The sequence below is a fragment of the Balaenoptera physalus genome (assembly GCF_965194825.1).
Source record: "Balaenoptera physalus genome assembly, chromosome: 7".
NCBI lineage: Eukaryota > Metazoa > Chordata > Mammalia > Artiodactyla > Balaenopteridae > Balaenoptera > Balaenoptera physalus.
Genome location: NC_138886.1, coordinates 104,265,773 through 104,289,011, shown reverse-complemented (window position 1 = coordinate 104,289,011; position 23,239 = coordinate 104,265,773). Strand labels below are relative to the sequence as shown.

The window sequence follows — 23,239 nt, the reverse complement described above, 5'->3', positions numbered from 1 at the left end:
CGCCGCAACGAAAGATCCCACGTGCCGCAACTAAGACCCGACGCAGCCAAAAATAAATAAATAAATACACATTTAAAAAAACAAAACAAAACATGGGTTTATGGGTTTTCCACTTGATGTGACGACTTGGTGTACCTGAAGATCTTATGATATGTAAGTGCCCTGTACAGGTTATAAAGCTTCACCAGATTGAAATGAACTACCTGCCTGTCCATGGGAACGCAGGGGGTGGCAGTGTTGACTCGGTAGTGATGCAGTCATTCTCTCCTCTGAAACACCTCTTAGAGCCAAGATAGTTAAAATTGGCAATATGTCATACAGAGAAATAATGCACATTTGCCACCATTGTCTTTTAAATATGTTTCCCTCTGAGGCAGTTTATTTATTTATTTTAAAAGTGAAAAATAGGTATCCAAGGAAATGGTGAAGAAGCTTACTTTTTTTGGTTTCTGAAGCATTTTAAAGCAATTTGTGGACATCATGTAATTTTACTTATAAATACCTCAATCTGCATCTCTAACTGATGGTGATTTTATTATGGCATTAATCCCAGAAAGGATAAACATGATTTGTCTCTTCAGGAGAGGGAGGTAGCATTTTTGTTCTTTTGAAAATTTTCAAACAGCTGGAAAAGCTGAATAAAATCATGCAGTGACCACCCATGTACTCACCATCTAGATTGTACAGTCATTCCCTAATTTTTTTCAATCACGTAACTTTTCCAGAGGTCAGCAAACTATGACCTGCTGGCTGCTGGTTGTAAAGTTTTATTAGAACACAGCCAACACTTGTTCATTTAAGTATTATCTGTGGCTGCTTTTGAGTTATAATGGCAGTTGAGTGTTGGCAATACGCGTATGCTCATTAGCCTAAAATATTTACTCTCTGGCCCTTTAAGGAAAAGTTTGCTGACCCTGATCTATCCATTCATCAGTATGTTGTTTTTTATTTTTGCTGCATTTAAGGTAGGTTGCAGACACCACTGTGTTTTACCCCCAAGTGTTACAGCATGCATATCATTTACTAGAGTTCAGTATTTATTTATGGCTCTTCTTTTCCTTTGGAGGTAAAATATGCATTTAGTGATATGCACAGATCTTAAGTGCACCATTTGAAGCCTTTTGGCAAATGTATAACTGTGTAACCTAGACTCCTGGCTATGTAGAACATCGTCAGCACCCTTGAAATTTTCCTCAGCCCCTTCCCATCCCAGTCATTCCCTGCTGCTACCCGCAGGCAACCATGGTTCTGATTTTTTTTCTGCCATAGACTAGTTTTTCCTTGTTCTAGAACTTCATGTAAGTGGAATCTTAGTATATGCGTCTTTGTGTAAGGTTTCTTTCACTCGACACAATATTTTTGTGATTTACTTACACTGTAGATATATGTCAGTAGTTCCTTTTTGTTTTTTATTGAGATGAAATTCATGTAGCATAAAATTAACCATTTTACACTGTACAATTTAGTGGCGTTTAGTACATCCACAGTGTTGTAACCATCACCTCTGTCTAGTTCCTAATATTTTTATCACCCCAAAAGGAAACCCCTACCCATTAAGCTCCCCATTTTCCTCCTTTCCCCAGCCCCTGGCAACTACCTATGGATCTGCCTATTCTGACATTTTATATAAATGGAATCATATAGGTTGCGACCTTTTGTGTCAGTCTGCTTTCACTTAGCTTAATGTCTTTGATGTTCATCCATGTTCATGTATCTTATTTCACCAGTGTTTGTTGTGATCGAATCATATTCTGTTGACCACAATTTCTTTGTCTATTGATGGACATTTAGGCTGTTTCCACTTTTTGGCTGTTGTGGATAATACTGCTGTGAATATTCATGTACAAGTATTTGAGTGTCTTTTTAAAATTCTCTTGGGAGAGTGGAATTGCTGGGCCACGTGGTATTTAGTTTATAAGTTGCCGACTGTTTTCCAGACTGCCTGTGTACCACATTACACTCACCAGTAACATATGAACGTTCTCCTGGTTCCACATCCTCATCAACATTTGATGTTGTTGGTCGTAATTTTAGCCATTCTGATGGGGGTGGAGGTGGGATTTTTTTGAAGCTGAAAATTCTAAACACTCTTTCTCCGGCAGATGATTTTATATGGGCTGCTGAATGATATAGTCAGCAGTTTCCTAAATAGCCTTCTCATGGCTACAGCAGAAGTAAATTTTAGTGAGTTTCATAGTGACCTTTATTAAAAGCCCAGAGTACAAATTTAAAATGTCTGAATGCAGTTAATTTAGCCCAAGTACAGTGTAGCTGAGGCACCAGTTGACAGTGTGTCCTTGAACCCAGTGTTTCTTTTTCACACAGTATCCCCAGGACTGCCAGCAATGGTACTGCCTGGGAGCGAGCTGAAAGTGCAGGTTCCAGGAACATCTCAGAAGTGGTACACTAGAACCACTTGGTATGGGAAGGGCAGTAGGTGTTTTTAACAAGCACACAGTGGGATTTTTGGTTTTGTTTTGTCTTTTTCACTTTTTTGTGGTGGAAAATTTAAAACATAATCAAAAGTAGAGAGAATATGATGAATACTGCCACCATGTGCCCATTACCCAGCTCCATCAGTTAACATTTTGCCAGTCTTGTTGCATCTGGAACTCTACTTTTTTTTCCTGAAGTACTTGTAGACATCAGGTCATTTAGCCTGTAAATACATCAGTATCTCTAATTGATGGTGATTTTATTTTTAATTGAACCACTCTGCCATCCTCCTGTCTAATAATATTAATGATTATTTCTTGCTAGCATCTTGTATCCAGTATGTATTTAAATTTCTTTGTCTCAATGATTTTGGTAATTTTATTCATTTCAGGATCCACAGTTTTATACAACACATGTGTGAGTAACTCTTACATATATCAAAACTTGGGACCACTGCCTTCTTAGATATTCCTCAGAGTTGCTTTTCTCAGCTCGTCTTCTGTTTGGTAAAGGCCTGCAGTGTTGGCCTTTCCAGAGAAATCTGCAAAGTGCTTGGCCAACCTCTGATTCTGAAGAATGTAGCTTCTTGGGGAGCCTGCAGGGAAGTGTGTAAACTACTGACTGAGCGTTCTAGATCTCCAGTCAAAGGCAAAAGCAGGAAAAGTGAGGGAACTATCTCTGAGGCTGTATGAGATGGCTGTTTTGCAACTAGGTTCAAGTTGGACCTTTTAGATGCAGTTGTGTATGAAGTACATAAACAGTTTTGCAAGGAGTGGGGGGCCCTCAATCAGATGATATTTTTAAGTATTTGAGGTTGTCAGATTGTAAGGTTGGGATTTTGGTAGTGTTGAAATGACATTTTGGCCAGAGATCCCAGGAATGCCCGAATACTGACATGTCCATCACCTTCCTTTTTGACATCAGTAATGGAACCATTCTTTCCAGAAAAAGTAAAAATTAGCTAGGAGGAATTCAGGGTTCCTCTTTATTTTAGATGAGCCAGTACCAAGTACCCCTATGTGGGGCTTTCTTGCCAGAACACAACTTAAGTCAAAGGGCTTTGGAGGCTTATGTCTATTCTGGAGCTGAAGTCAGGCCTTCCCAACTGGCTGGTCAGATTAAAGAGGAGGTGAATGTTTTTACCAGCAGCATAGGGAAGAGTAGCCCTGGCCACCTAGCAGACAGTGTCTTTAAGATATGTTTCTTGTAGAGAGCATATAGTCAGAGCTTTCTTTTTTATCCAGGCTAACAATCTCTGCCTGTTGAGTGGGGTGTTTTACTCATTCATGTTTAATGTAATTGTTACTGTGGTTGGATTTACTGCTGTTGCTATTTTTTTCTGATTCTTGCATGTCTTATTTATTCTTCTGTTCATCCTTACCTGCTTTATTTTGTGTTAAATATAGAGTACCATTTTGATTCCTTTGTTGATTTTTTCCTTTACTTTAAAAATATTATTTTCTTAAAAATAAAAAAGTAAGTGGTTGCTTATAAATAAGTAAATTAAGAAACGAATTCTGTCAGTGATTGTTTATCTAGGAACATCTATATTTTACATTCATTTTTTGAAGGATAGTTTTGCCGGGTATAGAATTTTTGGTTGACGTTTTTTTTTCTCCCAATACTTTGAATGTCATTCCATTGCCCTCTTGCCTCCATTGTTGCCAGTGAGACGTCAGATATTACTTGTCTTGTTGTTCCACTTTCTGTGATGAGTTGTTTTTCCCTTGCTACTTCCCATAGTTTTTCTTTGTTTCCACCTGCAACAGTTTGACTATGATATGTCTAGGTGGGAATCTCTGTATTTATCCTACCTTTGGTAATATTTATCCTATTTTGGCTTTGTAGATTAAAGTTTTCATCAAATTTGGGAAATTTAGGGCCATTATTTCTTCAGAATATTTTTTGTCTTTTCTCTTTCCTCTCCTGGCACTCCCATTATATGTATAGTGGTATGCTTGTTTTTGCTCCACAGGTCTCTTGAGGCTGTCTTCATTTTTTTCAATCTTTTAAAATTTAAAAATTTTTCTTTAAATTGAATAGTTTCTATTGATTTATCTTCATGTTCACTGATTTTTCTACCATCTCAAATCTGCTGCTGAGCCTTTCTCCTTTGTTATTTGTATTTACTGAAATCCTGTGTTTTCATCTGTTCTCATAGTTGCCTTGAAGTCTTGGTCAGCTGTGTCCCACAGCTGGGAGCACTCAAAGACAGTCTCTGTTAACTTCCTTTTTTCTGTAGTATGGGTCACACTTTCTTGTTTCTTTGAAAGTTTGAAAAATTTTTTGTTGAATACTGAATGTTTTAGTTAATATATTGTAGCAACTCTGGATTTGATTTTTTCCTTCTGAGAGTAGTGATTGTGATGGGGTTTTTTTGTTTTGTTTAAGGAACTGCCCTGGTCTGAATTTGGTGGCTGTCTTCCCTGCCGTGCGTGGTTGTTGATGTCTCTGCTTAGTTATTTTTTTGTTTGTTTTTATTTTGTTTTTGGCTTGCCTTTCCAGGAGTCACCCCTGTGTCTACACAGCACTTTAAAAACATATTCCAAAATTAAGGAGGGTGGGTAAAATATATTTGGAAAAATACTGATGGTTGTTGAAGCTGGACAGTGAGTACGCGGGTTTGTTGTTATACATTCTCTTTTTCTTTGGTATGTGTTTAGAAATTTTCCTAATTAAAAAGTAGGGGGAAAGTATGAACAAGTTAACTGTTTCCTTGGGAACAGGAACAAGGTGGGAAGTAGAACAGAACCATAGTATGCAGTGGAAGTGTACTGAGTAGTGATTGTGGTCATGTATTTACACTGTGCAAGGAATTTAGGAAAGTATGTTTATGTCTAGAAAACTCAAGAGAATCAACTTGAAATATTACTAGGATCTTATGAGGGCCTTATAAGGTAGTGAGGTAGAAGGTATGCGTAGGAAAGCCAGTGGCCAACTTCTGCAAAGGCAGTGTCAACTGCAAATGGTGGAGTAAAAGGCATCTTAAGTACAAGCTACCCGGAAAAATTCTTAATCAAAAAATGAGACCCACACATCATCAGACTTTACTGAGCAACATAGGAGATTTGATTACAGATTTGATTACAACATAGGAGATTTGATTACAACATAGGAGCAACGTAGGAGATTTGATTACAGGGATAGGAAGCTGGTTCTCTAAGGGACAGTTTGATGAGGATGAGGAAGGTTGTGGGGATGGGCGGGCAGCATATGGAGCCCCTGAGACAGATCTGCAGCGAGCCTGCCCTCTGGAGCCAGGCAGGTGGCGGGCGGCAGCCTGAGCCGTGTGTCCCTCCTGTGTTGTAGTCGGAGCAGTGCCCGTCCTCTCCAAAGACTCCATGTCAGGGAAGAAGGGCCACAGCTTTGGCCAGGTGAAGACCCCGCACAACCCCTTAGACTCCAGCGCCCCCCTGATGAAGAAGGGGAAGCAGAGGGAGGTCCCCAAGGCCAAGAAGCCAACCTCGTTGAAGAAGGTGTGTGGTGTTTTGTTTGAAATTGGGCGCGAGAAAACCTACAGACTCCTGTATCTGTGTTACTCCTTTCGACTCTTACATTTTTAGATTTTAACCTTCACTCTCATTTGAACCTGCTCTTGTCAAGATGGGTACACGATTCTCTGAAAGATGATCCCTTGCTCTTCCCACATGGGGTGCTAGAGCGAGCGGAGCAGGGTGCCTTAGCTGCTGGAGGGGGAGGCCTTATTTATTTATTTATTTTAATACTTTGGAGTGACATGGACAGAAAACCAGAAATGGGGGGACTGTGTTCTCATTCACATTGTTTACCCTCATTCTACCCAAGGCAATCTGTCTGATGCTCAGATTTGGTAAATATTGGACACTTCCTGGCACATGTTCTTTGATTTAACTCTCAAAGCAGCCTGTGGAGTGTGGTGGGTGTCAGATTGAGGAAGGCGTGTCTTGCCTGGGGCCAGGTAACAGTTGAGCTGCACAGTTGCATCAGAGCCCAGTCCTCGCATGCCCTGCTCTGTGCACCCAGGGGGAACATGCTGCTCCTGGGCTGTGGTTGAGAGGGTTGGACCCACCCATGGGGGGGTTGGGGAGTAAGGGCACAAACAGGCACGGTGCCAACCGGCTGAACTTGGGTGGCTTATTTTGCAGAAGAGCTTATTTTTAAGTACAAGTATTTAGGTGTTTTGATCGTTTATTTAATTCTAAAGATTATTTTGAAAGAGCGGCAGGAGAGAAAGCAGCAGCGTCTCCAAGAAAATGCTGTGAGCCCAGCTTTTGCCAGTGACGATGTGCAAGATGGAGAGAACGGTGGTGACGACCAGGCCCTCAGGCAGCCTGACCCCTCAGGTACCGAGTTCTGTTGGCTTGCTGCTTAAAGAATCCTTCAGCGGGGGCGGCTGTATGCACAGCCAACTGTCTGGGCTTTGCCCAGCCGTTGTCCCTGTGTGGTAAAAGCACGTGGGCGTTGGGCCTTAGGAATGCAGAAGTTTTCAGTCTCCTAACTTGACAGTAAGAGGACGTCCCTAGGGGCAGGTGGAGCTTCTGGTGTCTCTGCTTCTCAGGGGTGAGAGGGACAGAGGGGTGAGGCCCCTGAGTTTGATCTGTGTGGCATTGGATGGTCCTCGCAATTTGAAGTGCCATGAGAATTAACACCATTAACTGCAGAGCTGCTTGCCCACAAGTGTGTGAGACATGGTGTCATACAAAAAATGGGTTAAGTAAGCATTTTAGTGAATTATACATTCAGAACAGTACACAAATCATAAGTATATAGCTTGAGGGCTTTTTACCAAGTTCAGAAGTGTATCAGCCCCACAGTCCCCCTGATTCCCGCTCAAGGCCTCAGCCCTGTCTGCAGCCCTACCCGTGAGCTTTCAGGCTTTGTTCCAGTGGAATCTTGGAGTGTGTGCCCCTCTGTCCAGCAGTATGTCTGTGGCCTGTAGAGGTAGTTCCCGATTGTCATTGCTGCATAGCATCCAGGTGTACAAACGTGCCAGGTGGCATGTGAGCATTGTGGGCGTTTCCACTTTGGGGCCATTAGAAGCAGAGGTGCTGTGGCAGTGTGGGATGTATATAGGGAACGTGAGCACCCCTCCTGCTGGCATTCCCCCGGGGTGGATCTTGGGGTTGGGTCCACTGCCACCCAGCCCAGAGGCTCCTGCCATACAGGCTGCCAGGGGTTTTACAAGCTACGCCTTTCGGTGGTGGAGAGGCCAGCCATGGGACATTGTCTTTCCTGGTGGGTGAACTCCTTCCCTTGGTGATGTTATTGCACTTGCACTTTGGAAGTGTCTAGAAGTAACAATTTGAGTGTTGTAAGCTGTTACTGAATCCTGTCTGATGGGTTTAAACACACCTATTGTGGCTCTCCCAGTTTAGATGTTCAGCTTCTCTTTTAAGGGTTATTTGATAAAGGAATGGTTTCAGGCATTTAAGTGCAAAAAAATTGAGAACTAATAAACCGGTTTTTAAAACTTACTGATAAGAACTTCAGGTTAAATTTCAAAATTAAAAAATAAATTTAGCCACTGAACCACACATTTAAAAATGGTTAGGGAATTCCCTGGTGGTCCACTGGTTAGGACTCCACGCTGTCACTGCCAGGGGCTCGGGTTCCATCTCTGGTTGGGGAATTAATATCCCACATGCTGTGTGGTGTGGCCAAAAAAACCAAAAACGGTTAAAAAGGTAAATTTTGGAAATATTTGCCGCAATAAAAATAAGTAAATAACTAAATAAGGAGCGGGGAGGCACCTCTAAGGCAGTGCAGAGAGTCGCCCGGTTCTTCTGATTTCCCAAGCCATTCCCGTCACTCGTCTGCCTGCTGTGACGCCCGGTCGCCGTGTCTGGATGTGGCGGGTGTGTGCCGCCGGCTCGGGCGACACTGCCCCTGCTGAGCGTTCCCTGCCGCAGTCCCCGCAGGCTGTGTGTGGAGCCCCGGAGGGGCCGTGCTGTGACTTCTTCCTCTGAAACTCCAGGGGGAACGGAAGAGTCGGTGTCCTGTGCTTCTGTGGCAGAGAGCAAGTCAGAAGACCGGCTGGGAGCTGAGCCCCAGAAGGAGGTGGAGGCCTGCCCCAAGATCCACAGCCGGCGGTTCCGGGAGTGAGTGAGCCGGGCAGCTGTGGGGCCTGGGGCACTGTGCTCACTCTGACACTGGGCGTTGAGTTCTTGGATGTTTGCATCCTCCCGGTGGAAGGTGGCTAGGACCTGGTTGTAACACATGCCAGGGCTACGTGATGTGCTCCCGAGAGGTCCTAGTGCCGTGATGCCAGAGGTGCCCTTGAAGCCAAGTTGTGGTTGGGGGAACGGGTAGTGAGGTGACAGCCCGTTGCATCTGGGTTCCCTCTCGTTGCGTAATTTCTGTACGTAATTTCTTAGGGTGCTCTGCCTCCTCCCCCCACTTTTCTTCAGGGTGGACTCTCCAAACATTTTTTTTCATGAGGAGAGGTGCCCAGGAGTGGCCGCCCTGGGGACATGGGGCCCCGAGGTCTTGATCCCTTGTAGTTGGGGCTGGAGAGGATGCCTCCATCCATACCTTCCGTAAAATCCTATCAGGAGTTCCCCCTTTTTGACTAGTATTGCTCTCAAAGCGTGATTCCTTGAAAGGGGCACGCTGTCCGCCTCATCTGAGGTGTGCCAGGAGCCGCGCACTGGAGTGTCACAGCCAGTGGGAACGTGACCGTGTCTAATGTTTCTTTCAGCTACTGCAGCCAGATGCTCAGTAAAGAAGTTGACGCTTGTGTTACGGACCTGCTGAAAGAGCTGGTTCGTTTCCAAGATCGTATGTACCAGAAAGATCCAGTCAAGGCTAAGACCAAACGCCGACTTGTGTTGGGGCTGAGGGAAGTTCTCAAACATCTGAAGCTCAGAAAGTTGAAATGCATCATCATCTCCCCCAACTGTGAGAAGATACAGTCGAAAGGTAAGGGCGCTGTGTCGTCCCTGGCGTGTGGCCCGCTGCAGTACACGCCCTCTGGCCACCACACACCCGTCAGCGGCTAAGGGGCACCGAGGCCTCGGCAGCTCAGTTTGTTTCATTTTCTCTTAATAGAGTAATTTGTTTCCAGAGTTTATCGGATCAGCCAGCGCATCCCTCTGTGAGGCAGGCTGTGGTCTTCACAGTGTGGCTCAGCTGGCCCGCGCAGGCCTCTTGTGGTCACTGGTCACTCACACCACAGAGGCTTTGTGACTGGCAGCTAGGCGGTCCCTGCATTGGGCTTTTGTCCGTTTTAAATGTGCTTGCTCAGTCTGTGACTAACTCATCTGTCCACTGATTAAAGATGGGTTTTTCCAAGCACTTGGCCATCTTACTGATGCTGGAAGGTTGGTTCTGTTTTTCGGGATGTGATATGCTGGGCGAGGTGACCGACAGATGGACGTCTGTGACACCTCCCATTGGCCCTTGGGTGGTCCATTTTGTGTCCTCCTCAGGCTGTGCAGCAGAGGGGTTGTCAGTTAAGAGCAGAATGCTGTCACTTAGACACTGGTCCTCCATCTTCGTGTAAGTGTTTGGAGTCCTTCTCTGGTCCTGATGCTCTCTCCTTCAGTGTAAACTTCCACTTGGCTGGAACTGGACTTTCAGGGATCCAGTCCAGATCTTAGCCCTGAGCTTTTCCGGTTGCTGTTCCAGTCTGAAGACTTGAGGTTTCCTGACTTGCCTGCAGCACCCAGGGGCACTAGGGCAGCAGCTGGATCTGGATCTGCTCATTGCCAGCCCAGTGGGCTCGTCCCCATCCTAGTTCAGGGCAGGTGCAGTCCCAGCCATCAGAAAGGGGTCTCAGGGGACCTGCCTGTTTGGTTGTGTGCTGGCAGTGTCCCCACCACAGTCCCATGGCAGGCGCTGGGCTTGACATGAATCCCTCCTCAAGCTCTCAGCCAGCCGCCTGAACCTCTTAAGGCAGTGGGTGCATCGGGCATTCTGCAGCTTCTCTTCTGGAATTGTTCCGGGCTCTGTGCTTCCTGTGCAGCTGTCGTCCTGGGGGTGGCCTCCCCCTTCTCCTGTTGGGGTGTGGTGTTTAGTGGCTCCCGTGCACTCCTTTGTCTCGGGGTGTGCACATCCCCCAGTGGCTTATGAGAGAAAGGGTACATGGCAGCACATTTAGAAGATGGTGCCTGAAATCCAGTCTTTGTGATTTCTGACCTTTTCCCCTTTGTTCTCCCTTGTCTCTGGAGCTTGTGGGAAATTCCTTGTGCCCAGGGTTCTGGGAGGTGGGGGCAGTTGGCAGGCAGTGCCCTCAGTTCTGGGACGTGCTGTGGGGTTTGTGCTCTGGATCTCCCTACAGTCGGTCCTCTCTAGGCTCTTCCTGGAACCATGTTGCTCAGATGCTGGGCCTCCTGCACTGCTGTCCTCCTGTGACTTTTCCTCTTCTTCCTTTCACCTCTTTCGTTTGGTTCTGTTTTCTGTAAGGATTCTTCAGCTATGTCTCAACCTTTCTATAGAGTTTTTTATTTCTGCTATTATTTTTAATTTCTGGGAGCTATTTTTATTGTTCTCTGAAGTTTCTTTGTGTGTTGCAGCTGCTGTTGCTCTGTGGATGTGTTTCCTCCTTGAGAATAATAGTGATGTGAAGGTTCCTTCTCCCTGTATAGCCTCCCTTTCCAGGTGGTTTGCTGTTTTGATCTCATGGTGGAGGTTTCTGCAGATACCGGTGTCTGCTGTCTGTTTTTGTTTTTTTTTTTTTTTTTTAATTTAAAAATTTTTTTTGCCACACCGTGCGGCATGTGGGATCTTAGTTCCCCGACCAGGAATCGAACCTGTGCCCCCTGCATTGGGAGCACGGAGTCTTAACCACTGGACCGCCAGGGAAGTCCCCTGTTTGTCTTTAACAGCTTTTAAAGCTGACTAGAAATCTGGGGGTGGGGCTGGCATTTAAAGGCTTTGAGCTGCATTTGAGGGCAGTGGTTCTCAAACTGTAGTGAGCATCAGAGTCACCCAGGAGGCTGGTGAAGACACAGATTCCAGTTTCTTCCTGAGCAGGTCCAGCAGGCCCCAAAATTTGCATTTCTAGTAAGTTCTTAGTTGCTGCTGTGGATACCAAGCTAGAACCTCTGCTGTAGGATGACAGCTGGGCTGCTGCTCTGTCGCTCTGACTCCGTATTCCCTAGGGAAGAACTCTTACCCCCTGGGAGTCTGCGACCTTGTCCTTACGCCCACGGTTAGAAGTGTGGGTCCCAGTGTCCCACAGACCTGCTGCCCTGCCTCACCAGAGGCCCGGCACTGGCATGTCGGCTGGGTGAAGTGGGTCTGGACACCAACTTGCTGTCACCTCATCTGAACTTCACCCTTTCTCTGAAGTGCCCAGTGCTGCCAGTTAGCTGCCAAGCTCTGGGGATTGAATTCTAGGGTATAAATGGCTGGGTCTAGGTGTTTTCCCATTGTTGGCTTAGGTCAGCTGAGTCAGCTGTTTGCGTTTCAGCTTCCAAAACTTTTTTGCTCTTATCTTGCATTCTCCTGTGGATTTTCACCTTTAAAAGACAAACCAGGGACTTCCCTGGTGGCACAGTGGTTAAGAATCCGCCTGCCAATGCAGGGGACATGGGTTCGAGCCCTGGTCCGGGAAGATCCCACATGCCACAGAGCAACTAAGCCCGTGTGCCACAACTACTGAGCCTGCGCTCTAGAGCCCGTGTGCCACAACTACTGAGCCCGTGTGCCACAACTACTGAAGCCCGCGCACCTAGAGCCTGTGCTCTGCAACAAGAGAAGCTACTGCAGTGAGAAGCCCGCGCACCTCAACGAAGAGCAGCCCCCCGCTCGCCGCAACTAGAGAAAACCCACGTGCAGCAACGAAGACCCAAAGCAGCCAAAAATAAATAAATTTAAAAAATAAAATAAAAAATTAAAAAAAAAAAAAAGACAAACCAAGAAACGGGAATGTGTGTATTCAGTTGGCAGTCCACCTTGCTCTTTCTTTAAGCCCCCACTCCTCTGACTGTGCCAGAGAATGGAGCTAAGAATGTACTGATGGGCATCTCAAGGATTTGTTATACATTTAAAATACGTTGTTGAATCATCTGTCCCTACATTGTTTTTTTTTTTTGCTTTGAAGCATAAAGAACTCGATTATGTGTTTTAGGAATGTTTATTCCTTGGAAAAGATAGCCAATAGATTGCGGTTATTTTACAGGTAAAATTTAGTATTACAGCCTGGGATTATGTTAAAATACTGTATTTGCTCCGAGTGGCATTTGCCTGATAATTCTGAACTTAAACTTTAAATGGAAATTGTTTACCTGATTGAGCATTTGCTTGTTTTAAGTTGTCTTCCCGTGGAACTTTGAGAAGTTGGCACTTGGAGATGTTTTCAGCTCTCACTAGTAACGTCGGCTGAGCAAAACCATCTCGACTTGGCTGCTGTGTCGGGGAAAGCAGTGCATGCTTCCAGTGTCCTCTCCCGGGGGAGTCAGAGAGGATGCACTGAATTCCCTCAAAACGAGATGTGACAACATGTGTGAAGTGTGATGTCATCTACGAGGGAGGCTCCTTGGGGCTGGTCACATGGGCACCCTCTGCCTGGCATGTCCCCACATTCCAGACTCACAGAAGGAAATCTGGTGTTCAGTGTAATCCTCACATGCATTTTGGGTACAGTAGCCACTCTTCCCAGGTGGGGTGACGGGTCCTCCCAAAGCCCAAATTCAGGGACCAGTGAAGGGTCAACCAAGTAAGCTGGCCTTTTTATGGATGGCAGCTGTTGGGCCGGGCGCATTATAGCTCTTTTCTGCACACTGCTGTAACAGCCTTTGTGACCAGCTCCTGGGTTGGGGTGGACACAAGGCAGAGACAGACCCTTGAGTGAGAGGCCATGGGGCTGATGTTGAAGAGACGCGATCAGCCTCCCATGGTAAGCTGAAAATATCTCGCTGTAAGGAACACAGCCATCGCCTCACCTCTGGTCCCGTCTCCCGCTTTTCACCGCCTGCCCAGAACTGTTTTTTCTTTAAAGTTCATATCCCGAGAGATTTCATCCTCATCCTCTTTGATACTCTTCAGGGAGATCTGGGGCAGGGGGGTGGGCAGATTTAAGGGATGTGGGGCTTAACCATTAATGCCCAGTCAAACCAGCTGCAGAATGAGTTCCCAGTTCCCTCAGAGCAGTAGGATGTGCATTTGAGAAGTTCTTCTTTTGAAAGAAGATTAGGTAATCATATGTAATTAGATACCAGGTGATAGGAGATCTTGGGAAATTCTTCCTTCTCATGCAGACGTTGTGTGTTCGCTCAGGAATTGGTCAGTTTGCAGAGGAACCGGGGCAATGCCATGCTGTAACCTTCCAGATGCTAGGTTCAAAGAGCTCTCCATGCAAGAGGGCAGGATTCAGTGCTTGTTACTTTCCTTTGGGAGTAAGTCCCCCAGATACTTCCCACCATCCAGAGGCAACCACCATTGCCATATTTTGATGTGTCCTTGATAGTCCGTGTGTGTGTGATCTGGTGTCCTGGATCCCATTTGTGCCTTGCTCTTTTTAATTTTATTTATTTATTTATTTATTTATGGCTGTGTTGGGTCTTCGTTTCTGTGAAAGGGCTTTCTCTAGTTGTGGCAAGTGCGGGCCACTCTTCATCGCAGCGCGCGGGCCTCTCACTATCGCGGCCTTTCTTGTTGCGGAGCACAGGCTCCAGATGCGCAGGCTCAGTAATTGTGGCTCACGGGCCCACTTGCTCCGCGGCATGTGGGATCTTCCCAGACCAGGGCTCGAGCCCGTGTCCGCTGCATTGGCAGGCGGATTCTCAACCACTGCGCCACCAGGGAAGACCCCTTGCTCTTTTTAGTATCAGTCTGGCTCGGGACCCTCCCATTCTTCTGGCTGCGCAGTCCTGGGCTGATGGACACTTCAGTTGCATTCAGATTTCTGTAGCCGTAAACAAGGATGTACCTTTCACAGTGTAGTTTTTTTCTTTTTTCTTTCTTTTCGGCCACGCTGCGCGGCATGCAGGATCTTAGTTCCCTGACAAGGGATCGAGCCCACACCCCCTGCAGTGGAAGTGTGGTCTTAACCACTGAACCGCCAGGAAAGTCCACACACTGTCATTTCTTACTGAACATCTCTGTAGGTACATTCCTAGAGCGAAATGGCCTGTGCACTTACCAGGTTAACGCACATGCCACGCTGCCCCCCAGGGACACTGCAGCCCCCACAGCCGGGCGTGCTGCTTCCTCCCGGCCTCCCCACCCTCTTGGGAAGATTCTGTTAGCATTTTCTTGTGAAGGGAGGTTGAGCACCTTTCCGCTTGTTTAAGGGCTTGGCATTTTCTGTAAATTGTTTATTCTTTGCCCATTTGTCTTTTAGGATGTCAGTCTTTTTTATATTTATGTGTACCTTTTTTTAATAAATTAAGAGCTCCTTTGGGTAAGAGTTGTAAATATTTTTGTTTTGTCACGTGCCTATTTCTCTTTAAACCTTTTTTGGCCGTGCAGAGACTTCAGGTGTGTACATATTGGTATTTTTTATTCTTGTTTTTATTGCATCTAGGTTTTATGTCATTCATCGACCTTCCTACTGCATCTAGGTTTTATGTCATTCATCGACCTTCCTACTCCAGGGTTATTAAAGATTTTTTTTCTTAATTCTGTTTTTTTCCTGGTTCTTCCATGTTTTCATTTTTGTTTAGGTTGAATGCGTTTTAGTCTAAGATGGATCTTTGCAGAGGCTGACCCGCTCGCTGTCCCTTCTGCACCTTCTCCGGTGCTTCAGAGTGCTTTTGCCGACCTGCTCAAGTGCCACGCATTTGGCTCGTTTCTGGACCTTCCATTCTGTCGTTCTTCATCCCCTCGTTTACGTTCTTGTAGTTTTATAGTAAGCTTTAATACCTGGCGATGCTAGCCTGACGTTAGTTTCCTTTTTCAAAAGGCTGTTCTCATATTGTGTATTGGGTTGGCCAAAAAGTTTCTTTGACTTTTAAGTAAAAATACAAGACACATTTTTCATTTTCACCAAGAACTTTATTGAACAACGTATTCACCCTTTTGTTCCACTACCTTCTGCCATTTTTCAGGCAACTTCATAATTCCATCTTCCCAAAGCTTTTTATCTTTTTGAGCAAAGAACTGTCCCGGGTGCCTTTTACAGTCTTCCAGGAAATGGAAATTTTTTCAGTCAAGAGATTTTTGTAAAGACTGAAATAAATGGAAATCCGAAGGTGCAATGTCTGGTGAATACGACGGATGAATCAGAACTTCCCAGCCCAGCCAAGCTGTAACAGTTTTTGTCTGGTCATCAAAGAAACATGCAGTCTTGTGCTATCCTGATGGAAGATGATGCGTTTTCTGTTGACTAATTCTGGACGTTTTTCAAGTGCTGCTTTCAGTTGGTCTAACTGGGAGCAGTACTTGTTGGAATTAATCGTTTGGTTTTCCAGAAGGAGCTCATGATAGACAACTCCCTTCCAATCCCACCACATATACACCATCACCTTCTTTGGATGAAGACCAGCCTTTGGTGTGGTTGGTGGTGGTTCATTTCGCTTGCCCCACGATCTCTTCCGTTCCACATTATTGTACAGTATCCACTTTTCATCACCCATCACAATTTGTTTTAAAAACGGAACATTTTCGTTGCATTTCAGTGGAGAATCGCATAAGGAAATACAGTCAAGAAGGTTCTTTTGCTTAACTTCTGTGGAACCCAAACATCAACGCGATTAACATAACCAAGCTGGTGCAAAACATAACCAAGCTGGTGCAAATGATTTTCAGTGCTTGATTTGGATATTTTGAGTATGTCGGCTGTCTCCTGAGTGGTATAACATTGATTGTTCTCAATTAATGTCTTGATTTGGTCGCTATCAACTTCAACTGGTCTGCCCGACCGTGGAGCATCAGCCAGCGAGAAATCTCCAGCACGAAACTTTGCAAATCACTTTTGACACATTCAGTCAGTCACAACACTTTCTCCGTACACTGCACAAATCTTTTTTTTGCGTTTCCGTTGCGTTTTTACCTTTCTTGAAATAATAAAGCATAATATGCCGAAAATGTTGCTTTTTTTCTTCCATCTTCAGTATTAAAATGGCTACACAAAAATTCACCAATTTCGATAAGTTTTTTTAAATGCATGCTGATATGACAGCTGTCACAATACAATCTAACAAAATTGTTTCAAATGAAGTTAAAGACAGCTAAGTGCTACTAGAGACATCTTACGGAAAAAAAGAACGAACCTTTTGGCCAACCCAATATTTTTTTATTTCTCAAAAAAATCCCACTTAGAGTAAATTGCAGTATAAAAAGTTTTACGTTAACAGAGAATTGACATGTGATCATATTGGATCATTCCATCCAAGAGCATAGGTGCCTTTTGTTTAGATTTTCTATTGTGTTTCACTAGCATGTTGAAGTTGCTCTATAAATCTCACGTTTCTTGCCACATTTATCCCCACCTGTTGTCGTCTTTGGTTGTTGTCATATATAGAGTCATTTCTTCCGTTTTACATTTTAGCTGGCTGATGCGTGTGTGCAGACTGGTGGTTTCTGCATTACTCGTGCACAGATGCCCAGATGTGATCCTCCTGTTGGTGGTAACTCGTCAGTGCTGCTGGGTTTCTGGTTCCACAGGCACGTCACCCGCATGCAGGGCTCCCTTCACCCTCTGCTCTCGGTGCCACCCCCACCCCACTCCTGCCCGTCTGGTGGCTTCGCTGGGAGGCAGGGTTGGAGGTACTCAGTGACCTCTCTGGGCTCTGGATTTCCACTTCTAAGCGGGGTGCAGCCGCCCCCTCAGGGTTTTGTGAGGATATAGGAGCCAGCCCACACAAGGCTGTTAGACCGAGGGTGGCACGTGGTATTCAGCAAATACTTACCAAGACTTCATTTTTGCATTACGCACAGCACCAGCACCAGCTGTTGACTTGATGTGGACGTGTTTTATCATGTTTTATTGCTTTTAGAAGTGTCTCTCTTGGAGAGTTGATTTCTTCCATGTGGCCGAAGTAATAGTGTACTTGCACCGCAGTGACTGGCTCTCTCCCGGTGAAACCTGGCCTGGGACACTGGCTTGAGTAAGGAAATAGCCAGGAGTGTCACTGTCGGGAAAAGCCGTTGGCGGCCAGTGTCACCAGCATGCTCGTGTGATGCACTTCCTTGTCATTTTCGTTGTCCTTTGACCAGGTGGGCTGGACGACACCCTGCACACCATCATTGACTACGCCTGTGAGCAGAACATCCCCTTTGTGTTTGCTCTCAACCGCAAAGCTCTGGGGCGCAGTCTGAACAAGGCTGTTCCTGTCAGCGTGGTGGGGATCTTTAGCTACGATGGGGCCCAGGTGAGATGGCGAGGGGGCGCCGGCCTGTCTTGCTCGTGGAAGGGAGTCGGGAGGGATGGTGGCTGTCTGCACTTCCACAGCACAGCAGCCCTGAGCCTCAGGGGCCCCAGTGTTGAAGGCAGCAGCGTTGGTGGCCTTGTTGCCTTAAAAGCATGGAAGTGTGATTCTGAATTTAGCTCCAGGCTCACTGCTGCCACAGAGGAGCCTTAAGCAGGCCTGAGGTCAGCACCTGCTCTTCCCTCGGGCAGCACCGCAGGCAGGCATCACCCTGCTTCCCTGTGGAGGGCGCCATCGCCAGTTTGCAGGGGATGTCACCTGTGCTCTCGTTTCTGCCCAAGGACCAGTTCCACAAGATGGTCGAGCTGACGATGGCGGCCCGGCAGGCGTACAGGACCATGCTGGAGAATGCGCACTGGGAGCTGCCGGGAGAGCCTGGGCCCCTCGCACCCGCTAGCCCGCCCACGCAGGGCCCCAGCTGCTCTGCAGAGGACAGACCCCTGGCCCCTGCTGGAAAAGAGGAGCCACGCTACAGTGAGTGCTGGGGGAATGGATTTGGGGTTGAGCCTCCTCTAAGTCTTCATTGACACTGATTTAAAAAGGGTGCCCAGGAGAGCAGCATGGCCACTGTGGCAGGACCGGCTGCAAAAGGCCCCGTTAAGACCCGGCCCTTGTTTAAGAGGTGGTCTCAAACTTGGGAGGGCTGGTCAGTGGATGTCTCAGACAGACCTCGGGTTAGATGGCACCCAAACAGAGGGCATCCTTGAGGACAGCTGTATCCCTGGCGGGCGGTTGTCAAGGCCGGCGTGCGCCAAGGTGTTTGATGCTGCTCACGAGGGGGCTGCAGTTGGGGACTTGGGCTTGAGTCCTTGCTGGGCCCCATCTAGGGAGCTGGTTCGCTGGGCAGGCCACATGCTGCTTGCTTTCCAAGAGACTTCCCTGACTGTCCCCGCCTGTCCATCAGCTGTGCGCTTTGTTGTTTCCAGTTGAAATCTGGAGAAACCATCTGGAAGCATACACTCAATGTGCCCTGGAACTGGAGGAATCGCTGAAGGCTTCGACCTCTCAGATGATGAACTTGAGTTTATAAGAATTCTTTCCTGTGTGTTTGTGTATTTGGGGTAAGGGGGCAGGGGCTGAAAGACTTCGGGGTCTTTTTCTTTTTCTCAGTTCTTCGTTGACCTAGTGTGTGTTTTGTATGACTGTTTAATTGGGAAATTAACCAGCAGTGTTTGTAGGCATCCAAAAGCTGCGAGTCCCATGGACAGGCACTTGGTATGCTGGCGGAAACCTTTTCACAAAGCCTCGGGATGCAGCCTTGGCCCTCTGAGTGCAATATGAGTCTGGAAAATGCTGGAAAAGGTGGTGCTCGGAGTACTCTGCTGCTAAGGGAACGTCTCTCCATTGCAGAGTAGCGGAGCCAAGTTAGTTTGTGGAAAGCAGCGGGGGCCCGAGGTGACGTGGCTGGGAGGCGGCGGGGTTCCAGCCTGATGTTCCCAGTCCCGGTGACCAGCACAGCCCTGCAGAAGCCGCTGGATGGGCACTGTGGGGGCCAGTGTTAGCGCAGGAGCGGTGGGGTGGGGAGGGGTGCCTTTCTCAGGTTGTGGCTCTTCAGCCAGAAGATTTGGGGGATACTTGGAGGGTTTGCTAAAATGAGCCTCAGGAGGAAAATCGGTTCTCTAACCTGTGACCTTTTGACATGAATTATTCCTTTTATTCTTTATTTCGCAGAGAAACAAATGTATATTGAAGTTCCTAAATTTCAGTTTTCATAATCTACAAATATTTTCTTTCTTTTGTAAGTGAACATATTTTGAATGTGGTTTCTATCTTAGAAGCCAGAAGGATAGAAGTTTACTTTCATATTTTCCTGTAAGTAAGAGGGTTTATTTATTTTGAATAAAGAGTGATTATTTAATTTCACTGGCGACTCCAGTCATCTTGGTCTAATCAGTGATCCTGCATCCTGATACGTGTCTTTTGGGCACTCTTCTTTGAACTGAAGGGGACTGAGCAGGGAGAGGTTTGCTGCGCTCAGGCCTCTTGGGTCTCGAAGTAGCGACTAACCGTTAGAGACTGTTGCTGGACCCGCCTCGGTCCAGCCTGCTGGCGGGCTGGTCACAGGAAATGGCAGGAACGAGTTTCACTGCTTTGCACTTGTCAAGCAAGCAAGGTATCGTGTGGGCTTGAAAATACTGTTAGTTTAATTCAGTCATGCTGAATGTACCTCTGAGAGTGAGTGGCCTGTGACAAATAAAAGTGGAATAAGGAGTCGGAAATGGCCCGCTGCGTGGCCAGGGCTGGCGGCGAGGTGGAGGTCGTCTGTGGGAAGCACCGGTCTGTCTTTTCATCTGTTGTTCCCGGTGTGTGCCCTGCTTTTCCATACACTTTCTGAGCTGTTTAAATGAGGGACATGCAGTCTGGTCCACCAAGCCCTCCATCCTGTCACAGGTTTCTCCCTCAGGGCCACCAGGAGGAATAGCAGGGAGGACCCCACCCCGTGTCAACTACAGTAGGTTTGAAAAGATTGAGAGTAAAGGTTCCAAATGAACTTTTAGGGAGAAAGTTAAATAGCTTGTCAGCTGCATTCAGCAGTCTAGAATTATAAAACTGACAAATCAAAAAATCATTAAGAAATCTCTGCTAGAGATGCACGTTGTTTGTCCAGAGCCCCCAAGGCCTCTGGGTCTGTGGTATTTGTTCAGATTAGCTGAACAAAGTACGTTGGGTTTTTAACATCACATTCATTCAGCTCCTGAGAGGGTTCACTTATGTGACTTAATGCTGAGTTGCCCTGGTCATGGTGTCACTTTCCTGACAGAGGCCACTGCTGCAGGTGACACAGTGACCTACTCTGTACTGATGGTGCCACAGAAAGCAGGCGGGCTTCCCAAGTACAAACACGCTTCACTGAGCAAACGTAGAAAGAACTCTTTATTTTTTTCCAACAGTTCAGAGAAAACTCATCCTCATAACCACATTTCCCACCAGGGCCCTGCGTGTTGATGTTGTGATAACTGGAAGTGTCTGTTTTGTTGGGCGTGAAAGGTGCTCTGACTGTGTCCGAACTTGAGGAAGAATCATAGCACCAAGGAGAGGGCCCCAGTGTTGGAGCCGTCCACTCCGCAGCTGTGGCGGCTGGAGCCTACCCGCACGAGAACCACAGCGAGAGCCGATGGAGGTTTCACCAGAAACCCTGTACAGTGCGTGGTGGTCCGTGAGCCAGCTCGGCGTCTGTTGCAAGGTGGGCCAGCAGCTGGGTGGGCAAACGGGACAACTCTAACCCCAAAGCCAGCCATCCTCAGAAGCCTTGTTCAGAATGGGTCCTCTAGGTGACGGGCTGGAAATGTGTGCTGCCCTTGTACGAAGGTACCCAGCTCCAGAACAAGGGGGTCTGGAAACAGCTGTGGTCGTGAGGCTGAGGAGACATCCACTTGCTAGGGTCACAAGAGAAGTACAACTTAACAGAGGTTTTGGCTTTATGATAGACCGGCATTCCATTAAAAAACGTCATTCCACAAACAAGAAGTATCTGTAAGGTTACAGGCTGAGCAGCCTCGGCCTTCACATTTATACACACACACACACAGCACAGTCTCCAGGTGCAGCGTGAATAACTAGGGACCCAGAAGCATGTGTACAGTGTAGCCTCATCAGACCCGCGCCGCTGTGATAAGAGTGACTGTGACCCGGGAGATGCACACAGCTGACCTGCTGGCTTTTCCGCCTCACACAAGCTCGGTGCCCAGGCCCTGGCCGCTGGTGACAGGTGCACACTGGGAGCTTCAGAAAACAGGCCGAAGCACTGACATTAGTGAGGAATAACACAGAGTCTCTTCAATCCACGTTTGTTTGTTAGCTCCTGAGTTTGGACCTCAGCACTCAAGGTTTAAGGCAAATTCTTGTCATTTGAAGCCTTGCCCTTCCCTGTCCCTTACAGTCAAGTGGCTAAGTACGAAGGTGGCTCCACAGCAGTAAAACCAGCAGTCAAGAGGGGGCTGCGCTAACACTGGGCCGTTTAGGGGGCAGGGGGCGGCCCCTTTGCATGACATGAAATCAGTCAGATTGTGAGGGGTGACCTGTGGAGCGTAACACCAGTGCTTCTGGAAGAGGAACCGTCATGCACACTGCTGTCTTAACCAGAGTTTCTGTCTGTAGCCTCTTACACCTTTTTGGTTTCCTGTTTCTGCCAGACAGGCCATTCTGTCCCATCTAAGCACCTAATTACAAGAGGTTTCGTCTACTGTCGCAGGTTCACTCAGGGCTCCGTGTTCTCCACTGAGCAGCCCTGATGGCCTCGTCCAGCAGCAGGGAGGCAGCTCACTGCCCTGGGGCCTCCAGGGCTGCATGGCAGGTGACAGCAAGGTCGGCTTGGGGTTGGAGCCAGCACTGCCTCCTGGTGGCTAGGTGTCCTGGTTACAGCGTTCCTGAAAGAAAACATGGACTTCGAGTTCCTGGCAGAACAGGAGGGCCTCGAGTCCCCTTCCCGTGTGCTCCCCGTGGGGTCTAGGGTCCCGCGGGAGGGAAGCCTGGTGTGCTAAGCTGTGTCTGGGGGTCGCGGTGGCTGTGGGGGCTTCTCGCCAGAACCAGCTGGCCCTGCCTGATTTCGGTTTCCTGTAAGGGCCCCACCCTGCGCTGACTCCCTTCCCGGGATCGGCTCCAGGCTGGACGGCTGCGGGTGGCAAGAGTGCAGGTTTCAGAAAGCAGAACTGCTCAGTGGGCCAGCAGGAAGCATGTGGGGCCCACTGGCAGCATGGACCCCCCAGACCCCCCAGACCCCTGCCCTCCCTCGGGCCCAGCCACGTACCCACTCCTTCCTCCAGCTCTGCATCATGCGGTCGTGTTCCCCGACCACGGCCCTCCAGGTGGCAAGCTCTCTGGTCCACCTCTCCTGCTGGGTCGCCTCTGCAAGACAGAGGCGGGGCTCCAGGTCTCAGCTTGCCGGCCTTCATGGTCCCCCGGGGGCCCTCCACGCACCGAGGCTGTGCTGTGAGCTAGGTGACGCCCCCCTGCTGGGCCGAGCCGGGCCGAGGCAGCCAAGTGGGCAGGGGTGAGGCGTTTACCCCTCGGGCCTCGCCTTCCTGGCTGCAGGGGCTTCCACAGTCAGTGTCCCCTGCCCTCCCTTCCCCGGGCCACCCCCTCCCACGGCAGCTGCTCCCCAAGGTCACGGTGGCCCCAGCCCCACATCTCACTGGCCCTTTCTGTGCAGCCAGGAGAGGGGCTAACTCCCCACACCTCATGGGCAATGCAGATATTCTGGGGCTCGGGGCGGGCAGGGGCTGCTGCCGCCTCCCTTGAGTGAGGCGGGGAGCTGAGGCTCAGAAACCTGCTTGGTAACGAGGTCCGGCGTCCCCTTACATCACGTGCTACTCGCCCCGCACTGCCCTCCTTTTGTGTTTGATCCTGAATTTTGAAAATGAGTCACTTGTAGGGGTTGTCAGGGTGGCATGAGTCTGAGAGCCATAGCTTTTCTTTGTAAACATAAAAATGCACCCCATCATTGCTTTCAACTACAGCTCATGTGACTAATTTCAGAAATGGGTTCCAGGGACTTCCCTGGTCTGGTGGTC

At 47.8% G+C, this 23,239-nt stretch overlaps 2 protein-coding genes and 1 long non-coding RNA gene across 14 annotated transcripts in view; 1 reads left to right on the top strand and 2 right to left on the bottom strand.

Annotated features, from left to right (window-relative positions):
- SECISBP2 (SECIS binding protein 2) overlaps positions 1 to 20,754 on the top strand; it is a 40,700-nt gene extending 19,946 nt beyond the window's left edge. For 6 of the 8 annotated variants that reach the window (XM_082471272.1, XM_082471271.1, XM_082471270.1 and 3 more), the window contains 7 exons: positions 5,746 to 5,912; positions 6,620 to 6,758; positions 8,390 to 8,513; positions 9,113 to 9,333; positions 17,518 to 17,672; positions 18,011 to 18,203; positions 18,656 to 19,592. In XM_082471272.1, the coding sequence (XP_082327398.1) occupies positions 5,746 to 5,912; positions 6,620 to 6,758; positions 8,390 to 8,513; positions 9,113 to 9,333; positions 17,518 to 17,672; positions 18,011 to 18,203; positions 18,656 to 18,759 (1,103 nt within the window). In that variant the 3' untranslated portion in view covers positions 18,760 to 19,592. Of the gene's footprint in view, positions 1 to 5,745; positions 5,913 to 6,619; positions 6,759 to 8,389; positions 8,514 to 9,112; positions 9,334 to 17,517; positions 17,673 to 18,010; positions 18,204 to 18,655; positions 19,593 to 20,620 lie in introns of those variants that run through there. The other 2 variants (XM_082471269.1, XM_082471266.1) reach the window with 1 other exon arrangement.
- LOC309665165 lies at positions 11,106 to 17,511 on the bottom strand. The gene is made up of 2 exons (XR_014266258.1): positions 14,942 to 17,511; positions 11,106 to 14,904 (listed from the first exon to the last, which is right to left on the bottom strand). It is a non-coding gene; the product is annotated as an uncharacterized lncRNA (long non-coding RNA).
- A 194-nt stretch (positions 20,755 to 20,948) lies between the features above and the next one.
- The window catches only part of SEMA4D (semaphorin 4D), a gene marked incomplete at its 3' end in the record, with an annotated part of 121,861 nt that continues 119,570 nt past the window's right edge, over positions 20,949 to 23,239 (bottom strand). The window contains exons 18-20 of one of the 5 annotated variants that reach the window (XR_014266220.1): positions 22,477 to 22,574; positions 21,838 to 22,096; positions 20,991 to 21,106 (exon numbers count right to left, since the gene is read on the bottom strand). Coding sequence is in view for 4 of the 5 variants with exons in the window: in XM_082471256.1 (XP_082327382.1) it covers positions 22,207 to 22,341; positions 22,477 to 22,574 (233 nt within the window). Of the gene's footprint in view, positions 22,097 to 22,149; positions 22,342 to 22,476; positions 22,575 to 23,239 lie in introns of those variants that run through there. The other 4 variants (XM_082471255.1, XM_082471256.1, XM_082471264.1 and 1 more) reach the window with 4 other exon arrangements.